The 22728-nt window shown below is 36.0% G+C and overlaps 1 protein-coding gene across 37 annotated transcripts in view; it reads right to left on the bottom strand.

The window, feature by feature from the left end:
• nek1 (NIMA-related kinase 1) overlaps window positions 1-22728 on the bottom strand; it is an 83746-nt gene that overhangs the window by 37674 nt on the left and 23344 nt on the right. For 20 of the 37 annotated variants that reach the window (XM_009294677.5, XM_009294678.5, XM_009294681.5 and 17 more), the window contains 10 exons: window positions 22150-22320; window positions 21844-22056; window positions 20818-20926; window positions 20072-20148; window positions 19640-19848; window positions 8538-8677; window positions 8093-8433; window positions 4663-4796; window positions 3893-4025; window positions 73-1280 (listed from right to left, as the gene is read on the bottom strand). The exons of 2 other annotated variants lie outside the window; for them this stretch is intronic. In XM_009294677.5, the coding sequence (XP_009292952.1) occupies window positions 1267-1280; window positions 3893-4025; window positions 4663-4796; window positions 8093-8433; window positions 8538-8677; window positions 19640-19848; window positions 20072-20148; window positions 20818-20926; window positions 21844-22056; window positions 22150-22320 (1541 nt within the window). In that variant the 3' untranslated portion in view covers window positions 73-1266. Of the gene's footprint in view, window positions 1-72; window positions 1281-3892; window positions 4026-4662; window positions 4797-8092; window positions 8434-8537; window positions 8678-19639; window positions 19849-20071; window positions 20149-20817; window positions 20927-21843; window positions 22057-22149; window positions 22321-22728 lie in introns of those variants that run through there. 15 more of the 37 variants (XM_009294679.5, XM_073934102.1, XM_073934106.1 and 12 more) reach the window with 1 other exon arrangement.

Here is a 22728-nt window from a genome sequence, read left to right as displayed (position 1 = left end):
ACTGATTTCAACTCAGCTGTTTCACATCCAAAGTGGAGCGTTTTACTGCCAAATACCCACACAGGCACATTCTTTAAGAAAAAAAGAAGAAGTTTTATTTCTCGGTACAAAGATATACATATTCTGACATGCAACCAAACGATAATGCTTGCAAGTTATTTTTACAATTCTGTACACTTTCAAGTAGCACATTCTGCCAGCTAAAATGAGCAATTCGTCCCGTTAGAGGTGAGTCTGCATACAACATGCGCAGTTTATAAACGCTTCTAAAGGGATAGCTCATCCAAAAAAACTAAATAAATCGCTATTTATGTTTGTTTTTTTGTCCATACAATAAACGTAAATGGGGACCAGTGTTGTTTTAATCCTTATTCTTATCATTGTATGTGCAAAAATTGTAAACATTCTTCAAAATATCTACTTTCACAATAATAATAATAATAATTCCAGTAAACAATATTAGATGATGATTATTATTATTATTTGGGTGAACAATCCCTTTACTAAAGCCAACAAGTGTGTTAAAACACTGGATATATGCATAGTAAATCTACTCAAGCTCCCTAAATAAAAGCCATATCTGGACCTAATGCATTAAGCCTCATCGAATCGGGAAGAAATCTTGAATAAGGCAAAATAATTTCTGAGGATATCAAATAAACAATGTGTAAAAAGTAGAAAAAGAGCTTTCAGAAAAGATTTGAGAAGACTGGTATTTTTAGACTAGCAGTTAAGACTTGTCTGTTGTCTGAGGTAGACAGCTGGTTAAAAACCGGCTGCCCGTTGTGTGCGAGCACCTGATATTGGGCAGATAATTGACCTCCGTCCCCCTGAACTAGACCTCCCTGGCCAGTCTAGAGCCCTAAAAAGCAGTTTCCAGGGCTTCAGCTGTTGTGAATACAGCCTGAGCAGCATTTTCACACACACAGTCTGTCATCAGCTATAGGAAGACACGCATGTACATCTCCGTCCGGGACGTCCTACCTCTCGCCTGCTAACACTCGGCTACGCTTTGGTTAAATATTATTATCCACAGCACATTTATATGCACAAAATTTACAGAGCAGTGCTTCGGTTGCTTGGGATATGGAAGTAGAACTACGGTCAAGCGTGGACTCTAAACTGCCCATGCTTGAGTGGCCCATTTCCCCCTTTTCCCTCCCCTTTCCCCACATGCACCTCCTCGGCCTGTCAGAGTGCATCATGGGAACACTTCAGCCTGCCAGCAGATTGTCCAAGGCTGCCAACAGCACGGATGAATAACTTCTATTCATCATTATCTGAGAGAGAGAGAGAGAGAGAGAGAGAGAGAGAGATAGAGAGGGAGAGAAAAGGGGAGAGAGAGAGAAACAGAGGAACTGTTATGGAATGATCAACTCTGTCGCGAGGCTGAGATCTGAAGAAAACTTCCGGACTTTTTTCCTAATGTCAGAGGTCACAATAAAGTGAATAATCAGGAGTTAGCCTTGAGCACACAGTGTAAATGGCAGGAATACCCTCACATCGGTCAGAGGCTGCTGCTGAATACACAAGCAGACATATGTTTGTCTCTGAACCCAGATGATGTGATCTGACCCAGATGCCCTGGGACTGCTCAGAGGCGTAAACACGGAGCATCTAGTGCCGCATGCATCTACGGCAAGACCAGGCACTGCTAGTTACAGATAATCAGTTTGATTCTTACTAATTAGTGAATGGCAAAACACATTAAATCTGAACTGAGAAATGATTTTGCTTCCATGTATTTTTTTTACTTATATTAAATGCCATGTGAGTATTATATTTAATGAGAATAATATTAAATAGTATTAAAAGATGCTCTATAAATAATTTTCAAATATATACCATATTTAAAATCATATGAAAGATGTTGAACATGAGCAAGAAAATTTTCACAGTATGTCTGATAATATTTTTTCTTCTGGAGAAAGTCTTATTCGTTTTATTTCACCAAGAAAAAAAGCCGTTTTTATTTTTTTTAAAAAAAAACATTTTAAGGACAAAATGATTAGCCCCTTTAACTAAATTTTTTCAATAGTCAACAGAACAAACCATCATTACACAATAACTTGCCTAGCTAACCTAATTAACCTAATAAAGCCTTTAAATACCACTTTAAGCTGTATAGAAGTGTCTTGAAAAATATCTAGTCAAATATTATTTACTGTCATCATGACAAAGATAAAATAATTACGCTATTAGAGATGAGTTATTAAAACTATGATGTTTAAAAATGTGTTGAAAAAAATCTTCTCTCTGGTAAACAGAAATTGGGGAAAAAATAAATAAAATATTATAATTCATATAAATGCAATATGTAAATCACTTATTAATATTAATAATATTAATAATAATTCTAATAATAATAAGAATTTCTGGGCACTCAATTAATATTATTCAGTGCTTCCCACAGGTTTGAAATATACTTGTAGCAGTAGCCGGATTAAAACACACCTTTTAACTACAGCACATAAATTGTTAACTATATGCAACAAACAAAACATAATTTGATTAATAATTTTAACACAATTTTTTATTATTATCTGTTATAAATATTTTCTAATCAATGGGTCAAAGTAAAAAATAAATAAATTTTCTTTTCTCTTTTATTCTATTCAGTAGCCATGTGCACCCACTTACAGGTCAAATCTGTCTCTCTCTATCTCTTATTCAAGTTCAGGTTGCTTTATTGGCATGACATTTTGTACAGTAATGCTAAAGCATTTTAGATGCATAAAATGTGTAATATATTGACCTCATCAAATCAATAAAATATACAGCAAATAAGAAATAAATGACAGAAAAAATTATAAAACCAGACATTATCTCTAAAAATTATAATAATTACAAGAATAAATTGTGTAGATTATTTAAATAAGTTGTTTAAATAAGTAAATGAGTTGATTGCCCATTTCTAACGGTGTACAAATATTCTGCAGCCAATTTAGATTAATTAATTAATTAATTAATATCTCTCTCGCTACTTTGCGCATAAAATTAATGACAGCTTAAAAAACACAAGCAAAATATAATCCCAGGCATTTTAGTAGATTTAGAAACCCTGGCCAGATGCAAAAAGTTGCAGATCTGTTGAGAGTTCTCGTGCACACAGAACGAGCAGTAAAAGAGAAAAGATTTTTCACTGCTTAATCGACCGCGGATGTTTATTTATTATAGGTGGATGAAAAAAAAAATGTAAAAGGATGATAATAATAGTAAAAAAATGTGTCACTAAATATACTTGGGCAGCCTTTAATACACCTGGGCAGCCTGCCCAAGTAAAGTATATGTGTGGGATACACTGATTATCAATTTTAATTTGAATGGGTGTACTGGATATACTGGACACGTTGTGTGCAAACTGTTAATAACTTTTTTTTTTTTTTTTTACAAAGATCTGATATTTTGCTTTCTTGTAATTTAAAATAAATATACTGTCAATTAAGATATTATTTTGTCAAAAAAAATAAATCATTAGTTGTGACTAGAAAAAAGAAAAATCAAGGAAATTGGTCTTCTTTTTTTAACTAATAGTCATTTAATGGTCCAAATGACATCATTTCTATTTATATTAAGAATAAATGTCACCAGTCGTTTGCAGAAGTGCATAACTCTAAATTGTAAATCTAGAGAAACTAAGAATGCCCAAGTGCTTTATTTATGAATGAAATATAAAAAAAAATTATATATGAAAAGTGCTCATGTCATTTTATATAGCGCTTGATTATTTGCATTGAATGACATAATTGCTCACTTCTACACCCATTCATGTTATATTCCTCCACTGCTGACTGATCGACTGAATGAATTGCAGTCTGTATGAAGATATTCAGAAGAAATGGTGCATGAACACATCACAGAGTGAGAGTATGTATGTGTGTAAACACTTTACCTTCCTGGTAAGCTCCATCTGCCATCACCAAATGGAGGATTTTAGGATACAAGTGCTGGTGCTCAGTTCCCAAAATGTTTTGCACCATGCTGGAGCCCATTGCAATGTTTTCATCCTCATCCTCATGAATAGCCTAAATAAACACACAGAAATCACACAAATAAGGATCTAATGCTGGATAAAACCATACAAAATAAACTGTTTAAGCCTCCTTAAAAAGTCTTTCATAATTTACTCGCTTTCATGTTGCTACAAAATTGTATAGCTTTGGGTAAATAAAGTAATTTGTCATAATCTTTTATGTTCCACAAAAAAAATGCAAATCAGACAGGATTGGAACAAAAGGAGGAGTAAACGAACAGGATTTTTGGCTGATCTATTCCTTTAAGTCGAGAGCTGCAGAGTCATTATCACCACAGGGTCTCTTAAGTTTTAGAGCAACTGACAGCAAAAAAATGCAGCAAATTACAGCAGTTTATTGCACTTCCAGTGTGACAAACTATAAAAAAACATTACATTTAACATTCTTAAAGGTTAAGGATACCATCTGTATCTAATTCCCAGAATGTTCCCTATGGCTAAAAACAAAACTTAGCGTTTAAAATTTATGAGTGTCCTCATCTAGACGTGCACGTCTGCATTGTTATTGGTGGCGTTTGACCACTAAAGACATCTTAGATATTTCCGGATTTCCGCAACGGATTCATCTGGGCACAAAACCTCCGAATCCCACTGTAGACACACAGTAAGACTTGACATTTAATTCAGACCTTGATCTTGTTGTAGGCCTGGATGAAGTTCTCAAAGCCCATGGCCTGCTCTAGATGAAGCCGCAGCTCCTCCAGACGACTGAAGATGCTGTCCTGCTGTTCCAGCTCTTCGTCGTCCTCCTCCTCGCTGCCATCTGCACTCAAAAAAACAAGAAATCACACACTTCACACAGTGGGAGTGCATTGTTGTGGAATACTGGCTGATAATATGCTGATCCAAGTCAGGACTGAGAGTGTTATTTACCAGCATCCTTCCACACGCTGCAGTCACACAAAGCCATCAATCACCAGGCTTAATTAGACAGAGCCGTATCTTTAGCTCAATAAACACAATACTTGTTCACAGTTCTAGTCAGCTTAGCAATAAAGATTTGAACATGAGTTGTGTTTGGGAGGCATTTCCTCTATTGTCTTTGTGGATGCAGTTAGCAACTGTTCAGAGTTTGTTTTGAGCAATTATTGATGTAGTTGCGTTTCTGGATTGTGTCCTCAATTGTGATATTTTCATGGATGCTTTTGTACTGTTGTATTGTCTTTTTTAGACTTTTTTGCCGTTCACAGATTACATTACATTTGGGGTGTGTTTGTCTACCAAGTTCAAAAGGTATGGTTTACTGCTGGCTGATTTAACAGATATGGTAAGTTTTGTGCTGTATTAGTTGCTGACTTTATAGCTGTTGCTCTGTTTTAGCATGCTGCATTGTTTTATTGGATATGGTATCAATGTCACTCCTCTCTCGAGCGTTTGAAGCTATTAATGTATTTTAGCTGGTCTACTGGGTTTCGATCTATTTGTGGGTTTGTTTTCTGATAATCGATCTGTAAGTGGAACTGTTTGTAGTGTTTAAGTGTCTACATGGGTATAAGGCTGAAACACACAAAAAATTGTTGTTAAATATTCCAGAATGTCAGACACCACAAACAAAAGTATAAAAAAATTAAAGGTTTAACTGTTTTGCTTCTATAGTGTGTGCACTACCTGACAAAAGTCTTCTCGCCTATTCATGTTTTAGGAACAACAAATAATAACTTGACTTCTAGTTGATCATTTATTATTAGAAGAGATTTGTATGGAAGGCAAAGGCCTCTAGATTATGCTTATTTTACCAAAAGAAAATATGATCATGTCTTGATTTTTAATTATTTAATTAGGACAGTAAGGTGTAGTTTTGCGTGGACAAAAGCCTTGTCACTTAATGTACAGTATAGAATATAGAGTCATGGTGCAATAGAAACAAAGTATGACTCCCATGAGCTTTGACGACTGCATCCATACAGTACATCTCTGCAATGACTCAAATAACTTATTAACAGTCATCTGGAATGGCAAAGAAAGCGTTTTTGTAGGACTCCCAGGGTTCATCAACATTCTTTAGACTCAATTTCAATGCATCCATCTTACACCAGACATGCTCAATCTTCATGTCTGGTGACTGGGCTGGCCAATCCTGGAGCACCTTGACCTACTTCACTTTCAGGAACTTTGATGTGGAGGCTGAAGTATGAGAAAGAGAGCTATCCTGCTGAAGAATTTGCCCTCTCCTATGGTTTGTAATGTAATGGGTATCACAAATGTCTTGATACCTCAGGCGGTTGATCTGCATCCACTCTGCAGATAACTTGCATGCCCCAATACTGAATGCATCCCCAAACCATGATTTTTCCTTCACCAAACTTGACTGATTTCTATCACCTTCTGCCACTTTTCCAAATGATCAACGAGAAGTCAAGTTATTATTGTTGCTTTTACAACTGGAATTAACGACAAAACTTTTGTCAGGTAGTGTAGACATCTGTCGATAACCGGTTTCAAGATTTAACGTAGTTTGAAAAAGTCAAGGTTTTAAAACCGCTAACATTTTCTCTTTTACTGTTCCTACAGTATATGTAGATTTAATGCGTGTTTTTTACCACTATTTAGTTTTTTTTAGGGCATCTCCAGCAGAAAAGGACCCTCCACATCAAAAGCTTCTGGTCAGCCCATGATACAGGAAACATCTGAAAAACATCTTCCTTATGCACCGGCATCCAAGCATGCTATACACCTGAACAGTGCAGTTGCTTACTTTATATCCAAAAAAAGAGAAAGATATGCAAATATGCCTTTTCAAGATGTAAATAAATCTGTGCTTTTGAATTTAATAAAGATAGCAGAAGTCAATGATTTATTTTAATTATTTAGTCTGACACCTTTACCGTTTCAAAATATTTAAAAAAACATTTTTTTAAATAAAATATCTTGTGTTTAATGGGGATTTTTTTTTACCAAGACATTTAAACATAACATATTTCAGAGCAGTTTTCACAATACTTTGATACTGTAAACTGTGATATTTTTATACATTGTTATCATATCGTCAAGAATCTTATACCGGTTCATATCCAAGTGTGTGGTGCGCATCAATACAGAACAACACACGTCAAGAGATTTTTAAGCACCAAGATTTGAACAAGGTCTGAAATCTTAAAATAACTCTTGAGACATGAGAGTAAACATAGCGGACAAAGGGCAGGAATAAATTGCAATGATAGTGCTGTATAAACACTTATGTTGCCAGAAATTGATGCTGATCCTCCATCTCTGCTGTCCAAATGCTTTTGTGCAGTGCCATGAATGCATGCATTATGCTTCCATCTTCTGTCAACTTGCATTCTGATTGGATATGGTTTAATTTCACCAGCTAATCTCCATATCATACATGCAGGGGTTCTCTCCACATATTGGAATTTCTGGTTGATAATATTTAAAATGTTCAACATGTTGAATATTTAAGATTTGCTATTGGAGGGCCTCCAATTCTTCCGAGCAGCAGGTACTTGCACACATAGGGCTCAACCCTTTTTAGTCTTGGATAGATAGTGCCCTTCTTAAATGATCTGAAGTGCCCCCCGCGCAGAGTTTTCTCCACTATGTCTATCATACATCAGCTGTGAGATCGCCACTGACGCCTGCTGCTTATCAGTGTCATCTGTGAAGAGCGCAGCGCGCAAGAGCCAATCGCAACCGTTTTTGTTGAGGGTGTGACCAATCAAAGAGGTGTAAGAGAACAAGACAAGGACCAGAAATTGAGCTGGATATTTATATTTGTTTATATTATTTGCTTAATGCTCGTTATGTTTAAAGTTACAGTTTATATATCTGACTGTTTGTATTAAATGACAAAATTGTATTACAAATAATATATAAATATAAATATATTTATACATTTTAATACAAGAACTGCTGCTGTGAAGAAAATATAAAACTGTGTATGAAAAGCACCGTCAATGCACCATGATGCACCGAAATATCAAATTGAACCGAATCGTGGCATGATAATCGTAACCAACCGAACCAAATTGAACCGTGAGGCTAGTGTAGGTTCACAGCTCTATTATAGTACTACACTTGTAGTTCAGTCTCTGAGCTCTGTAGCTGTGTTTACATTACCTGACTGCCACTCCTCATTGAGCTGTGCTTCACTGCTGTTCTGCTCTTCATCATCTTCAAATTCCATTCCATTTGTGACTGGGCCTCCTGGTTCTTCTTCACCATGGCTAACATCCTCATCATCTTCAGCCATTCCATTAAAAGTCTCTTCCTCTGGGCTGCGTTTGTCATCACCAGCACTAGCTAACCCATTAAGACCAGCTGGCTCTTCATCGGCCGGGCTGCCATTAGATCCACCACCCTCATCCTCTTCTTCATCATCATCATCTTCACTGTGCTGCTCCTGAAGAAGCCTCTCCATAGATGCTCTGAGCTCTCTTAAATCGTCATCCTCATACACACTGACAGAGAAAGAGACAGATAAGTGACACACTGTGTGTGCACACGTACGCATATATTAGGTTGTGTGTGTGTGTGTGTGTGTGTGTGTGTGTGTGCGTCTTACTCCTCAGGTTCAGACTGCTCATCTGCTTTATCTTCCAGATCTTCAATTTCTAGGTTGCTGTCAGGAGCGGCTGCACCTTCAGGTCCTGTAGCATCACTAAACACCTTACTGAGGTCTGGTAAGGAGCACGTCCTTAGCATCTGATAAAAACACAAACACACACATACACAGTGATTCAATCGTCACAAATCCGATATCCGCACAAGAAATTGAAAATAGCATTTTTCAAGGTCTTTTGAAACAGTATGTGTACGCAGTCACAAGCATTTTATTTGGTACACCTGCTCAACTGCTTTTAAATGCAAGTATTTAATCGGCCAATCACACGAACAAGAAACTGCAGTCATTTAGACATGTAGATGTTGTTAAGGTGATGTACCGAAGGTGATCTACAAACGTCAGAATTGAAAATCAAGATGATTTTGAATTTGGTGCCATGGTTGTTGACACTAAATCACCTTGTATATTTATTCTGATCCACGGATATTTTCACATAGAACCATCTCTATGGTTTGCAGAAAATAAGAAACATAAGAAACATTTGAATGGCACCTCTGTGGGCCTCACTGATGCCAGAGGACAATGGCCAGAGTAACTCAAGAGTAATTGGCAAGAGTAACTTAAATAAAAACTCATTGTAACTAAATGTCAGCAAAAAAAGAATCTCTGAACACGTTTAAGTGATCTAGAAGGTCACAGATTCGAGTCCTCACTGGCATGGTTTGTTAGTGGTGAGAATGAATGACCAGCTTTTATACCAATCTCAGTACCAAGGCTGAAGTTAGTCCCTTGAGCAAGGCACTAGGCCCTTATTTGCTCCCCAGGCAGCAATGCTTTGCCTCAAGATGTGTCTGTGTGTGTGTGTGTGTGTGTGTGTGTGCACTTGGATGAGTTAAATGCAGAGAACAAATTCTGAGTGTGGGTCACCAGACTTAGCCACGTCACAACTTTCACTTTCACTTTCATAAAAACAACAAACAGAGCCTACAGTTAACACTGAGTTGCCAAAATTAGACAACAAAAGACATGAAAAAGATCTGGTATGTTGAGTCTTGGCTTCTGCTGCAACATTTTCTTTGAATGGTATAGGTCATAATTTGGAATAAACCATATGGAAGCATGGATCTATCATGCACTGTATTGATTGTTCATGCTGGTAATGGTGAGGAGGACATTTCTTGACACAATTAGCCCCCTTCACATCAATAGATCACTGTTTAAATGCAACAGCCTAAGTGAGTAGTGTTGCTGACCATCTTGTGATGCTATTCCAAGCAAGATAATGTCCCATCATGCCACACAGCTTACAATAACTTGACAATGGGTTAGCTACAGTAGAACAGTCCACATGCACAGTTTCAAATCAACAGAACACCTTTTGGATAGAGAAAGAGAGATGATCTTCAAGGATGTGCAATCTAGAAATCTGCAGTAAATGGGGTAATCCAACCTGATAAACTTAAGGTGAACCTATGTAAGTAACTGGAAGGTGTATTATAACATTTCAAATGCTGTAAGCTGTAATACTTATATTCATGTAGTCACAGCCATGAGCATGCAAATATGAGAGCAAACATTTAAGAGTTCATTTTGGTACTGAGCAAGAAGTTCAGCAAACATTGTGCTCTGGGGCAGCACCTGTGTCTCTGCATAGACAATAGGATCCTAATGTTAGACACAAGCATTTGAAGTTTATTTTTAACAATGTCCCTGTTCATTTCTGTCTGACCTCCACAATTTGCGCAGCACATTTCAGTATACATTGTTTTGTTAACCTGTCACAATGTAATGCAGGCTTTGCAAAGAGGTCGTCATTGAAGGATGAGGCAGAGCCAGCTATTTTATACCCGACAGCAAATTTAAATAAGCATTGTTTTTCATTTTATTTCATGAAAGTGGCAGAGGCAAAGGAGTCTCTATAAAGCAGCAAGATAAAATACAAAAGTATTGACTGCTGCTCTTTCAAAGACTTCCAAATAGTTAATTAGTCCTCCACTAAAGTCAGGGTTTTGGGCTAGATAATACAGTATATTCAAGCAACCAGGGCAATGTTCTGACAATGTAATTTAACCAGTGATAAAACTTATAAATCTTTTCAGTCAATGTGGATGTATATGTAATGTGTGTGTGTGTGTACATATATACATACATTTACATATACATATATGTAATATATATGTACTTCTCTCAATATATAAATTTACATACTCACCGGCCACCTTACTAGCACTGGCCTGGGTTGGACCCCTATTGCCTTCAGAACTGCCTTAATTCTCTGTGGCATAGATTCAGCAAGGTATTAGAAATATTCCTCAGAGATTTTGGTCCATATTGACTAGATAGCATTACGCAGTTGCTGCAGATTTGTCGGCTGCACATCCGACTTTCCCCTTCCACCACATCCCAAAGGTATGTATATATTATAGGGTCCTAAATTTTTTTTATTCCCAAATTACATAATATGGTCCTTTAATCAACTTGAATTGGATAAAAAATTGCCCAAACACAATCTGAAGCCATTTAATCCTAATCGTGTTCAGGAATAAATAAAATAAAATAAATAAAAAACGTCGGCATTTAACACTCAGCAGGGACTTTGTCTCCACAGAGCAGGGGAAGGCTTTAATATCGGTGAAGTCATCTATCTCAACTACAGTCGTTACAGAGATGCACTGTGTTCTCACACTTGCACAGAGGAGTGCTAAACTACTGATTAAACAGACTGACAGTCTGCGCTGAGAAAGACAGCCTTTAGTGTGCGCGTGAGTGTGTGTGATCTGCTTGTCCAGTTGTCCAGAGTGCAGGCGAGCCAAAAGGCCAAATGTGCGTGTAGTTTTGTGAAAGTGTGGGCGTGGGTGTGAATTTTAATGTGCTTTTGTGAGGGCAAAGAAAAGCATTTGTGTATGAGCTGCTGTGGGGTGGGCGAAAAAAGTACACAGGCCAGCGCAAAGTCCTTTTAGTTTACTGGCACATCAAGGATGTGGAAGAATCGCATTAATAACGCTCCACTCCGGAGCTCCAATACACACACATACACACTCAGCAGTCCTTCCAGCACAGCAATGCCCTGAGGCACATCCACACTCATACATATGCCTATCCCTGCATGCACACACCATTATGTGCACACAAACACAAATTCCAGTCTGTGGGAATCAAATCACTCCAAACAAATACTCTGCAAGATGTACAAATCTGAGCTCCTCATCATTCGGTGCTAAGTGCTACACGCTATCAAAGACTTCCATCTGTTTCTTCTGCTATAATCCCATCTCTTTCCTCCTCAGTTTTTCTATAGCTCTTTCCAGAGTTTTCTTCCTTCTCTACTGTAAGATTCTGCTCTAATATGTGTGATGAATGGCAGGAGTGGGGTCCTCTATTAGGATACGCTGTAATAGTCTCATATCTATCAGTTAAGACTGACACAAATGTAAATTCTCTCACCGATTTACCATAAACTAAATGTAAAACAATAACAACACTGTGGTAACACTTTTCATGCTACCATTAGATAACAGCTCATGCGGTAAGAAATGAGGACTTGTTACAGTATTCATCAACATGTTATGCTTAGTTAATAACATTAACATTAATAATTTACAATTAATCATATTATAGGCTTATTATAGGCGGTTATCAAAAATAATTTATATAATACAGAGTAGAGATGCACGGTTTACCGGTAGTACTGGTAGTATCACCATACTATGGCTCCAAAACACTGGCATGGCCACTGTAGTTTGTAAACAGTAGTATCGTCATTAATGGTTTATCTAAAAGAAGTTAATGTTGTGTGTGGAAAAGTCACTTAAATGTTCACACGTTTGTATAATAATAGACCATTTTATTTGAATAGTCTGTGGAACCTTTGAAGGTCATAAAACTGTAAAATTTGCACCTTTTGTAGTACACTGTTAGACCTTACCAGGCTTTTTTACAGTAGAACACTGGCAACACTGTTGCCAGCTATTCACTGTAAAAGTTTGGTTACAGTAAGTAACTGGCAACAGTGTTGCCAGTTAATTACTGAAACTGAACCATTACAGTGAGTGGCTGGCAACAGTGTTGCCAGTTGTTTACTGTAACCGAACCATTGCAGTGAGTAGCTGGCAACAGTGTTGCCAGTTAATTACTGTAATAGAGCAGTAGTGGTAACTAACTGGAAACTGTGTACAGTTAATTACTGTACTGTAGTGTTACAACTCACAGCATTATACTGCATACACAATAGTATGTCAAGGTGTTACTAAAATTAATTAGTATTTTTACCTGTTATTAATTCTTTAAATTAATTAAGTTGTAAATTCTGACAAATTTATTTTATTGTTTTGGCAGCAAACAAATATAAAACAGAAAATGTATAACAAAATTAAGAAATCAGCAGATATAAATATCATCTTGCATATTACTGAGAGCCAGAGGTCTGCACAGCAAGGCTGCAGTCAAACTAACGTCTAAGCATGCAAAATTCTGTCATATGGCTCTGCGAAAAGGAGTGGGATTAAACAAAATATTTAGAGATTGAAAAAGCAAGCAACTGGTCCATAATTTTTGTTCAGAGAGGTCATGGTTTGATCTTTGATTAGTCTCAAGCAATCCCATGATGTGATTTCGCATTTCAGAGTTCTCCAAGCTTGAACTCTTCAATGCTGCAAACTGTAAAATTTTTCGCATGAGTTTGCATTCCAGGTCTGCAGCATTCACATGCGTATGAATGGAAGTCTAAAGGGAGAAAAGTGCAATGTGACCGGGACTTTAAGCTGTAACTCTAATTAACACACCTGATAAAACTAATTAAGGCTTGTTAGAAATCTACAGGTAATGTTGAAACAGGGTGGGAACTAAACTCTGCTGCCCTGCAGTTCTCCAGTAACTTGAAGTTTGACCCCCATGGTATACAGCAGGGGTGCTTAATCCTGTTCCTGGAGAGCTACGTTCCTGCAGATTTCAGTTGCTACCTATATCAAACACACCTGCCTGTAATTATAACGTGGTGTTCAAGTCCTAATTAATTGGTTTAGGTGTGTTTGATATGGATAGCAACTGAAATCTGCAGGAAGGTAGATCTCCAGGAACAGGATTAAGCACCCCTGGTATATAGCATACTTTTAAAGCAACTGCTAACATTTATCACAATCACATATCCAATAAACACACAAACACACACACAAAGTGCTGCAGTGAAATGTGTTACTCTCTCCTCAATGCTGACCATGCAAAAAAAAAAAACTGAACAGCAAAAAACACAAAATAATTATTTTAAATTTTAAAGTTTTAAATAATTAAAAGCTCTGTCAATTCTCAAAAAGTTTAAAATAATTATAGAAAACAAAAATAAAGTTGGCAACACCGAAAAACCAAAGGATCCAATCTTTTATTGTTATAATTATCTCATGACAACAAACTTTTTTATTGTTTCTAATATAAATTCATAGATGGAAACACTGCTCTGAAAAATACTTAGTAACAAACTCACAACCTGGGACCGGACAGGGGAGCTTTTGTGTGTGGATGGTTATGTGTATCATGTTTTGTGATTCCCTGTGATGATGTGCACATGTTACCTTACTGAGATGATGGAATTTAATTTTGGCTTAGTTGCCAGAAAGATACATACAACTGTTAGCATCTGTACATTATGACAGTATGCAATATCCAATAAATACATATACTTAAACAAAAGTAATGTAAGAAGTTATATGAGGAGAGGCTAACTAGCTAACAATGTAGCTTTCAAGTACACAGTTCAAGATAACAACAATGTAGCTTTCAAGTACACAGTTCAAGATAACAACAACATAACTTAAAACACAGCCTTATTTTATAAACCCTCAAAAACATTTGAACACATTTTACTTACTCATTTTAGATTCTTATTTAAAGCCTAAAACATATCAGACTCAACATCTGAATTGATAGACAGAGAATAGAGCACACTCAGCAGTAAACAAATCAAACACCTGGCTCTCTTAAAGGGCCAGCATTTTCTGAAAACTCTTTCTAACACCTTTGTGTTTAGAATAAGACGGACAGCCTGTGGGAGTGTGTGGTGATGCCTAAATCATTGTTTTTTACAGTTATTTACTGCACAATCTACAGAGTAACAGTGCAGTTATACTAATTAAACACACCTGATCAAACTAAATCTAAAGGTAGTGTGTTGAAGCAGGGCTGGAACTAAATTCTAGGCTGTGGCCTTCCAGGAGTTTGACACCCCTAGTACATAGCATATTTTCAAAGCAACTGCCTACATTTATCACAGTTATGCACATATCGTTTAATAAAAACAATAAAAATATACTATAATATAAACTTCATCCATAGAAAAAAAAAAAATAAATAAATAATCCGATTCTCATGTCGTTCCAAATCTGTAGTAATAATAAAAAACACAACAAATATCATGATTTATACATTTATTTAGGAAAGCCTTTATACTGTTAATGGCACTTTTACTTGCCAGTTTTCCAGACAAATTCATTGAGTCCCTGCAAAAATGTATGTGCGTGTTGTTTAAGATATATATATATATATATATTTTTTTTTTTTTTTTTTTAAATAACACATTTTTACTAGTTATTTAGCAAAATACTAATATTCAGTTGAAAGTGCAATTTAAAATCTTAACTATAGGTCAAACTAGGCAATTAAATTAGATTAATTATAGAAAAAGTAAACAAAGTTATAAAAATTATTGTGACAATTTCTTTGCTCTGTATGAATATTTTTGCCTTTAAATGCATTTCGTCCATATCTTACACTTACCTTTTAATAAGCTCTGTGGCATTGGTTGACTCTTGATACTCAATGTTAAAAACATAAAAGGAACCAAAGAAAACACAGAGATAAAATAAATATAAAATAGCAACATAAAGCATCAGAGTAGATAGGGCAGTAATGGTTGAACAGTAATTTACCATTTATTATCACAGTAAATATCTGTAATGGTACATAGAGTAAATTACTGTAATTTATTCTTTGCACTACAGAATTTCATACAAATCCTGCTCCTTTTACAGTAAAATACTGTTTCTTTTCATTACAGCTTAACACTGGCTATTTTACAGTTATTTACTTTATAATCTACAGTAAGGGTTAACAGTGTAGCCTATTTCACATTTTTTTAATGCTTCAGTTCAAATGCACAAACTATTTAAAAGAATGACTCACAACGGGAAATTTTGAATTACTTTGGATTGTTACCTGATAAAAAAATTGATGAAAAATCCAAAATAGCAACAGGAAACATTGAAACAATTTTTGACCACTTCATATAGCCTGATTTTGTTGAAAAAAAAAAGCTCTTTTGTAACAAATTTCATTCTGTATTATTTGTATCCTTATTTTAATTTTTTTTGTTGGTCATTTATCAACAAAATAAACAAAAAAAAATGAATAAATTTTAGGAGAAGTGAGGAGTAAATAATGCTTTTTGCCCTCAAGGTATTTATAAATTACATTTATGTAGGCCTATTATAACAAAACTTTTTTTTTTACAATTTGAGTTATGAATTACAGTAACGCAATACTACTTGGTATCGTGATACCTCAGCTGCTATAGTATCATAATATTAATTAATGGTATTGCAACAACCCTAATATAGAGTATAACAGGAATCAGAGAGTAAATTCAATACTTTTTAAGAACTTTAAGACTCTTTCCATACATTTTAAGACCTTAAAACCACTTTAGGTTTCAACAGTAAAACACTGGCAAGATTTTTAACTTACAGCACATATGCTAAATATTTAATGTAAAAAAAAAAAAAAAAAAAACTAATCCAAAACTAAAACATTCGTATACTGAATAAAAATCAATTGAATCTAGCTAATTCAGCAGGTTGGCGCCTATAGAACTAATAGTATTGCATTGGTTACTGCAGTAAACAAAGCAGCAAGATGTCAAATCTAGCAGGACTTTATTGATTTTATGAACTACACAGCATCCTGACATTCACAGATTTAATTTATTATATAAAATGTATATAAATACATTACAAAATAGCATTTAAGATTTTTAAATACTTTTTAAGGGCCTTACATTTCTCTACATTGATTTATCAAATTTTAATATTTTTTAAGACCCTGCAGATACCCTGTAATAAAAGACCTAAACAAAATAAAATATATACATTACAAATAATAGCTGAAATAAATATAAATATTGAAATTACTGAAACTGAAATAAAAAAATAAAATATGAAGAATTAACCTATAATAAACCCTGTAAAGCATTTTACTATATGATAAACAATATTAAACATTATTACTAAATAACATGATAAATAATAATGACTAATTATACCTCTATTAAAATGGGAACGAGAGAAAACTAAAAATATCTAAATAAAAAGAATAATTCAAAATATAGTTACACATGATATCAGCACATGACACTTAAATAATACTAGTTGTTAATAAAGTTGATCTACGCATCTTGAAAATTCCTACAAGCTTTGTTAATTTATCATCTGACATTTCTGATGTTACACCAAGCTGTGCAGTTTATATGGCTAATGACTTTGACACTTTTATTTCAGATAAAGTAATAGTCAGTCAGCTCCTAACACCACAAATGCATGAACCACTAACAACCACCCACCCACAAGTCTCCAGGCTACAGGTCTATACATTTTCTTGTACCATCACACCACCTGCCCCCTTGACCCCATTTCTTCCCTTCTTCAAGAATATATGTGAATTTAGAAGACATCACTCCACACCGGCACTTGCCTAACAAGTGATGGCTTGGGTAAGTCTTGGGTCTCTCTTCTCCAGCTCAGGTTTCTTCTTTCCTCTCCCAGAACAATGTGCCAGACAGTAATCAGTCAGGTTTTAAAAGCTGACATTCACAGGCTTGCTATCAGTCACTGAAGCCCTGCGGCTGGTGGGAGCAATGTCAGTCTTCAATCGACTGGACTTGTTTGCAGAAATCTGGGGTCTCATTTATAAACTGGGGTCTCACTTGCCATGCAAAAGCTGTGATTTAAAAAAAACTTGATGGGAGAAAGTGCGCAGCTCTAAGTAAACATTTAACTTAAATATTGACTTAATTGAACCCCTTTAAATCACCCTATGAGTCATAATCATTAAACCTTTCGATTTTGGGGTTTCCACCTGGATTTTGCCTACGCAAATTTAAAAGCTTCCCAAATCAACATGCAGACGTGCAAGTGCAAAAGTTTGGTATCATTTTAAAGAATACCCTCTGAATTTTCATAAAACAGCGTTGAAAGTGATTTAAAATAATTGTACATGTTGTCCGTTTTATAATAACCCCTCCAAAAAAGAGGCACTTTTTTTGGAAACTCAAATTTGATTCTGTGTGGTTCAGGTTGCTGTAATTAATTTAGTTGGTTCCTGCGTATTTTAGCAATCATAGGAAAAAATACAAATGTCTACATTATAATCTATACAAAAGTTATTCTATTGCAACTGATGAGAGAACAGAACCTCTCATGGGGGTATTAGGCCAGTACGGACCTTTAAAATAATTTAAGATTGCGGAAGTAAATGTTGTCACGGTGGTGCATAGAGTTTAATAAAAAATAAAAATAAATTTTTTTTTTCTTAAATCATAATTTAAGAATTACAATTTCATAAAAATTTAGAAGGTTTTTACGCTAATTTGATAAATCAGGCCTGACTGTTAACCACTAAATCCTCTTGTCAACTCAATCCTGGATTTACTAAAACTGTAGTTTTGCAGGATTGTGTGCTAGTTCACGAAAAGATTCTGGAGGTTTTAAATTATAAATCACTGATGTAGCTGGAAGTTCTATGCTTGGCCCCTATTCTTCTTCACACAACATTAATACAGATCTCTACCCACACAGTGATATATCAGAATACAAGCTCTAACTTAACCTCCTTGTCCTCCTAGCCAGAAACCTGGGAAAACTATTAGCAATATTGTGTAGCAAATACAACTTCTTGCAGATTTGCAAGATCAAGAAAATCACACCATTAAAAACCAAGCATGTGACAACTTCTTGTTCAGGCAGATCATTTCTAGACTGGTTTTTAATGTTTTAGCCTTTCTGTGTGTGCAATAAAACCCCTTTCAAATGATCCAGAATGCAGTGTCACGTTTGGTCTTCAATGAACCCAAGAGAGCAGACATTATGCCTCTCTTTGTCTCACTCCAGTGACTGCCATTTGCTGCCATCATCAAGTTCAAGGCACTGAGGCCTGCAAAGAGAATAGCCACTGGATCTACACTCGAATAACTGCGCTCACATTTGTAAATGTGCATTAACTCTGGTCGGTGCATCTGTTAACTCTCTCACATCTACATTTCTGAATAGTTAAAGGGACAGTTCATCAAAACATCAAGACTTGTTTTTTCTTTCTTTTCTTTTCTTTTCTTTTCTTTTCTTTTCTTTTCTTTTCTTTTCTTTTCTTTACAAGGTGCCTCCCTGGGCAACCACCCATATTGCCCATGCCTAAATCCTCCACTGGGAGTCGTTGGGATAATCAGATAAAAATAAATGCATATTATTGACTGCTGACCTTGCATGCAGATCAGACTGTTGTTGGAGATACCCAAAATCAAAATATGACTTTTTAAAATGCATAATAGGGATCTTTAAGGCTAGAATGCACAGTGTTTGACAAGATGTTTCCCTCAACTTGAAGTCTAAGCACTAGCTACCAAAAGTCAGCCAATCCGCATATTCTGTGTAGTTGAAGTTGACTCATTTCACAAAAACATCTTGTAGAATATGAAACAAAGTTGACATCGATCGTTTCATATTTTGAGCTGATTTTAGAACATACATTTTGTACATTTGTGATGTGCTTCTCGGCACATGTTTTTGCATAAGTTTGTCAGGTTTGAAAAGCCTGTTGTTTAGTGTGCAATGCCCAGTCTTTCTCTATAGCGCTTTACAAAGTTGGCAAGAGTACGATGAGAAGTGTTTTAAATCAGTTCAATGCATCCCTGCTTTGTAGTGCATTCCAGGCCTTAGTACTTGAAGACTTGGCAAGAGTTTAGCTTCAATGATTTGCGATTTGAAGTAACATGTGAGAGAAATAAAATAAACAGGACTGAATGTTGAATACAACACACAGTATAGTGGAGTTCCAATGGCAGTGCTCACCTTTGGGTTATTTGCATCGAAGAGGCCAGTGGAGAGGCCGATGAGCAGTGCATCTTCATGGCGGTGGGAGCGCAGTGGAGACACTGATCGAGAACGTGAGGCAGCAGAGGAAGAGTCTTCCAATGAGGATTGAGCAGACAGCATGGCCAACGCTACTGTGCGTCTGTGAGCTGGACTACTGCTTAACTTCACAAACAAAGACTCATCTGCTGGAAAAAGAATGAGGTCAAGAAAAAAAAAACATCTTTTGGTTTTTGTTTATAACATTGCAGCTTCATTCAAACTGGAGTTCTTAAAGCTTCTGAGGATTAACATTGTTGGAAGGTAAATGAAGTGTAAAGGGGAAGCCTGGGGTTCTTTTGATATGGTGCATAATGAGACACGCTTGTGTGACAGGGAGATAAGGTGTCTTAGCTTTGCGCTTGAGAATACCTGGAGGTTCAGGATGTTTCTCTTCTCTCTGAGGTACCTCTGTGCATTCTGCTTGTATTACTCTGCCCTCTGCTGGCCTAATGTTAAAACGAAAATGCAATGATTAGGCATAGTTTACATCAGGGGTGCCCAAACGGAGTCCTGGAGAGCTGGTGTTTAGCAGATTTTAGCTCAAACTTGCCTTAACACACCTGCATGAATGTCTCTAGAAAGCTTAGTAAGAGCATGATTAGCTAACACAGGTGTGTCTGATTGTGGTTGGAACTAAACTTTGCAGGACACCAGCCCTCCAGAACAAAGTTTAGGCACCCCTGGATTACAACAATTATACAATGTCAGTATGTACACTACAGTACAGTCTTTTCTAAGAAGAAATCAATCCATTTATTCATCCAGAAAGAGTTATTTTGTTTTGAAGAATTGCTGTTTATTATTTTGTTTATCAAATTATATTATATTGCTTATCAAATAATCCTGTAAAACTGATAAACAAAATCCCAACTAAATATTTAAAATAGCACAACCATTTTCAAAATTAATAATGCTAAAAATATTTTTAAGCATGAAATCAGCATATTTGACAGTGAAGACTGAAAAAATGGCTGTTGAAAGGTTTTCCTTACATTTGCAGCTTTGAAATAAAATTAGTTTGAAGATGAAACCCCCCACCTCCCAAAACAGTAACAGTGATATAGATATGAATGTCAAAAGTATTATATAAAGTCAAATTCTGTGGAAAAGCTTACAGAGACTCTGGAGTGTCTTTAGTCCACGCCTGAATTACTTCTGCAGGGGGCGGCTCTGCGGTTTTCTGTGGTACATCATCCAGAACAACTGACTCCATATCATCCACCACTGAAAGAAGAGAGAAAAGTGAATTTGTTATAAACATTAAGTCTCAAGATTGATGATTGTAATCCTTGCACATTACAACCTTAAATAACAGAGTATGCATGGTGTATAAAGACTGGGTATATGCATGAATCCTAAAGGTAATTTCATGACCGCTTCAAATTGTAATTAAGTTTATTAAATTAACTTAATAAACAGTTGTTAATAAACTGTTGTAGTTAAATAAATCAATGGAGCACAACCATGCACCAGAAAAGAAGATAAGCTTGGAAGGAACAAAGCTTGAAAGAATAAATCACGCGGTTGTTATCAGTGACAGGCTTCAACTACTGTTTGTCTTTTTACAACCAGGAGTACGCAAACTTACATTTTCCCATTTTGCCGTCTGTTTCGCTCGATTGTTTCGCTACATGTGGAGAGCATCATATCACCTTCTGGCGTTTGTCCCAAATTACGTGACATCACCCAGACGGAGGAGCTTGGCCGGATGTGTCCCGGCCCGAACCAATCACATGGATTGGTTGGATTAACGCCGTTGTTAATATTAGAAAGAAAATAAATATATTTTCATACTTTTTTGGAGTTAAACAGTTTGGACAACGCTGGAACAAAATTTAAGACATCGTAATACCGTGATTAAGACTTTTTACTACCTTTTAAGGGACTTAATTTTCTCATAGTTGATTTATCAACTTTTAATACTTTTTAAGACCCTGCAGAGAGTGTGAATGAATGTATATTGATGTTTCCCAGTGATAGAATGCAGATGGAAGGGCATCCTCTGCGTGAAACATATGCTGGATAAGTTGGCGGTTCATTCAACTGTGGCAGGGACAAAGTCGGAAAAAAAATTGAATGAATGAAGACCCTGCAGACAACCTGGAAGACTACTGTGGTCATATTCAGAGTTTTGTTCTTACCCTCTATGTCACTTTCTGCAGAATGAGATTTTTCTGTCCCCTCTGCTGTTGTTTGGATAAGTTCCTGACTTTTAACCTCTTCTATGATTGGCACTGTCTCTTGACATGTCACTTCTTGTTTGTCATGGTCAGTGGCAGGCTGGCACGGTTCAGGAGGAGGCACTTGCTTGGCTTCATTAGTGGCATCCGATTCCTCAATGGGATTAAGGCTTTCTGATAAAAACAACAGGGAAAACAGGAAAATATTGTCAGAACACATAACAAAGTGGGAAAAACAACAACAAAACACTAATATTAAAGACTCACCAGTCAGTGTTTGGTCACACGTGCTGGCAGGATCTAGTCTCTGAGTAAATGACTGAAGTTCTGCCTCTTCCAACACCTTCAAAACCTCTGAATCTGGACTCTGCCCCCAAGCCTTCCTTAGCCCCTCCCCCTGCCAGGCATCCATGCAAATGACTTCACCTACTGTTTTTTCTGAAACAAGATTAATATATATATATATATATATATATATATATATATATATATATATATATATATATATATATATATATATATATATATATATATATATATATATATATATATATATAGGGTTCTTGGATATAACCTAATGCTCTGTTTGTTATTCAGTTGGTTGCTACAGAGTGCCGGGAGTCCCAATGAGCGTAGCACATGCTCTATGGTTACAATACAAAACACACTCCAAAACATAATCTATTCCCTCTAGAAATAACAGAGGGTGTACAAGAAATGAAATAGCCCTTGCTACTTGCTGACTTGCAAAACCCTCTTTCAAATTATTAAAATTTGCACTTTAAGCACCTGTAACTTTCAATTTACAAGAAGTTCAGCTTTATTTGGTCTTCATAACTGAACGGA

The sequence above is a fragment of the Danio rerio genome, chromosome 20 (genome assembly GCF_049306965.1).
Source record: "Danio rerio strain Tuebingen ecotype United States chromosome 20, GRCz12tu, whole genome shotgun sequence".
Classification (NCBI taxonomy): Eukaryota; Metazoa; Chordata; class Actinopteri; order Cypriniformes; family Danionidae; genus Danio; species Danio rerio.
This window is presented reverse-complemented; position numbering and strand designations above follow the sequence as displayed.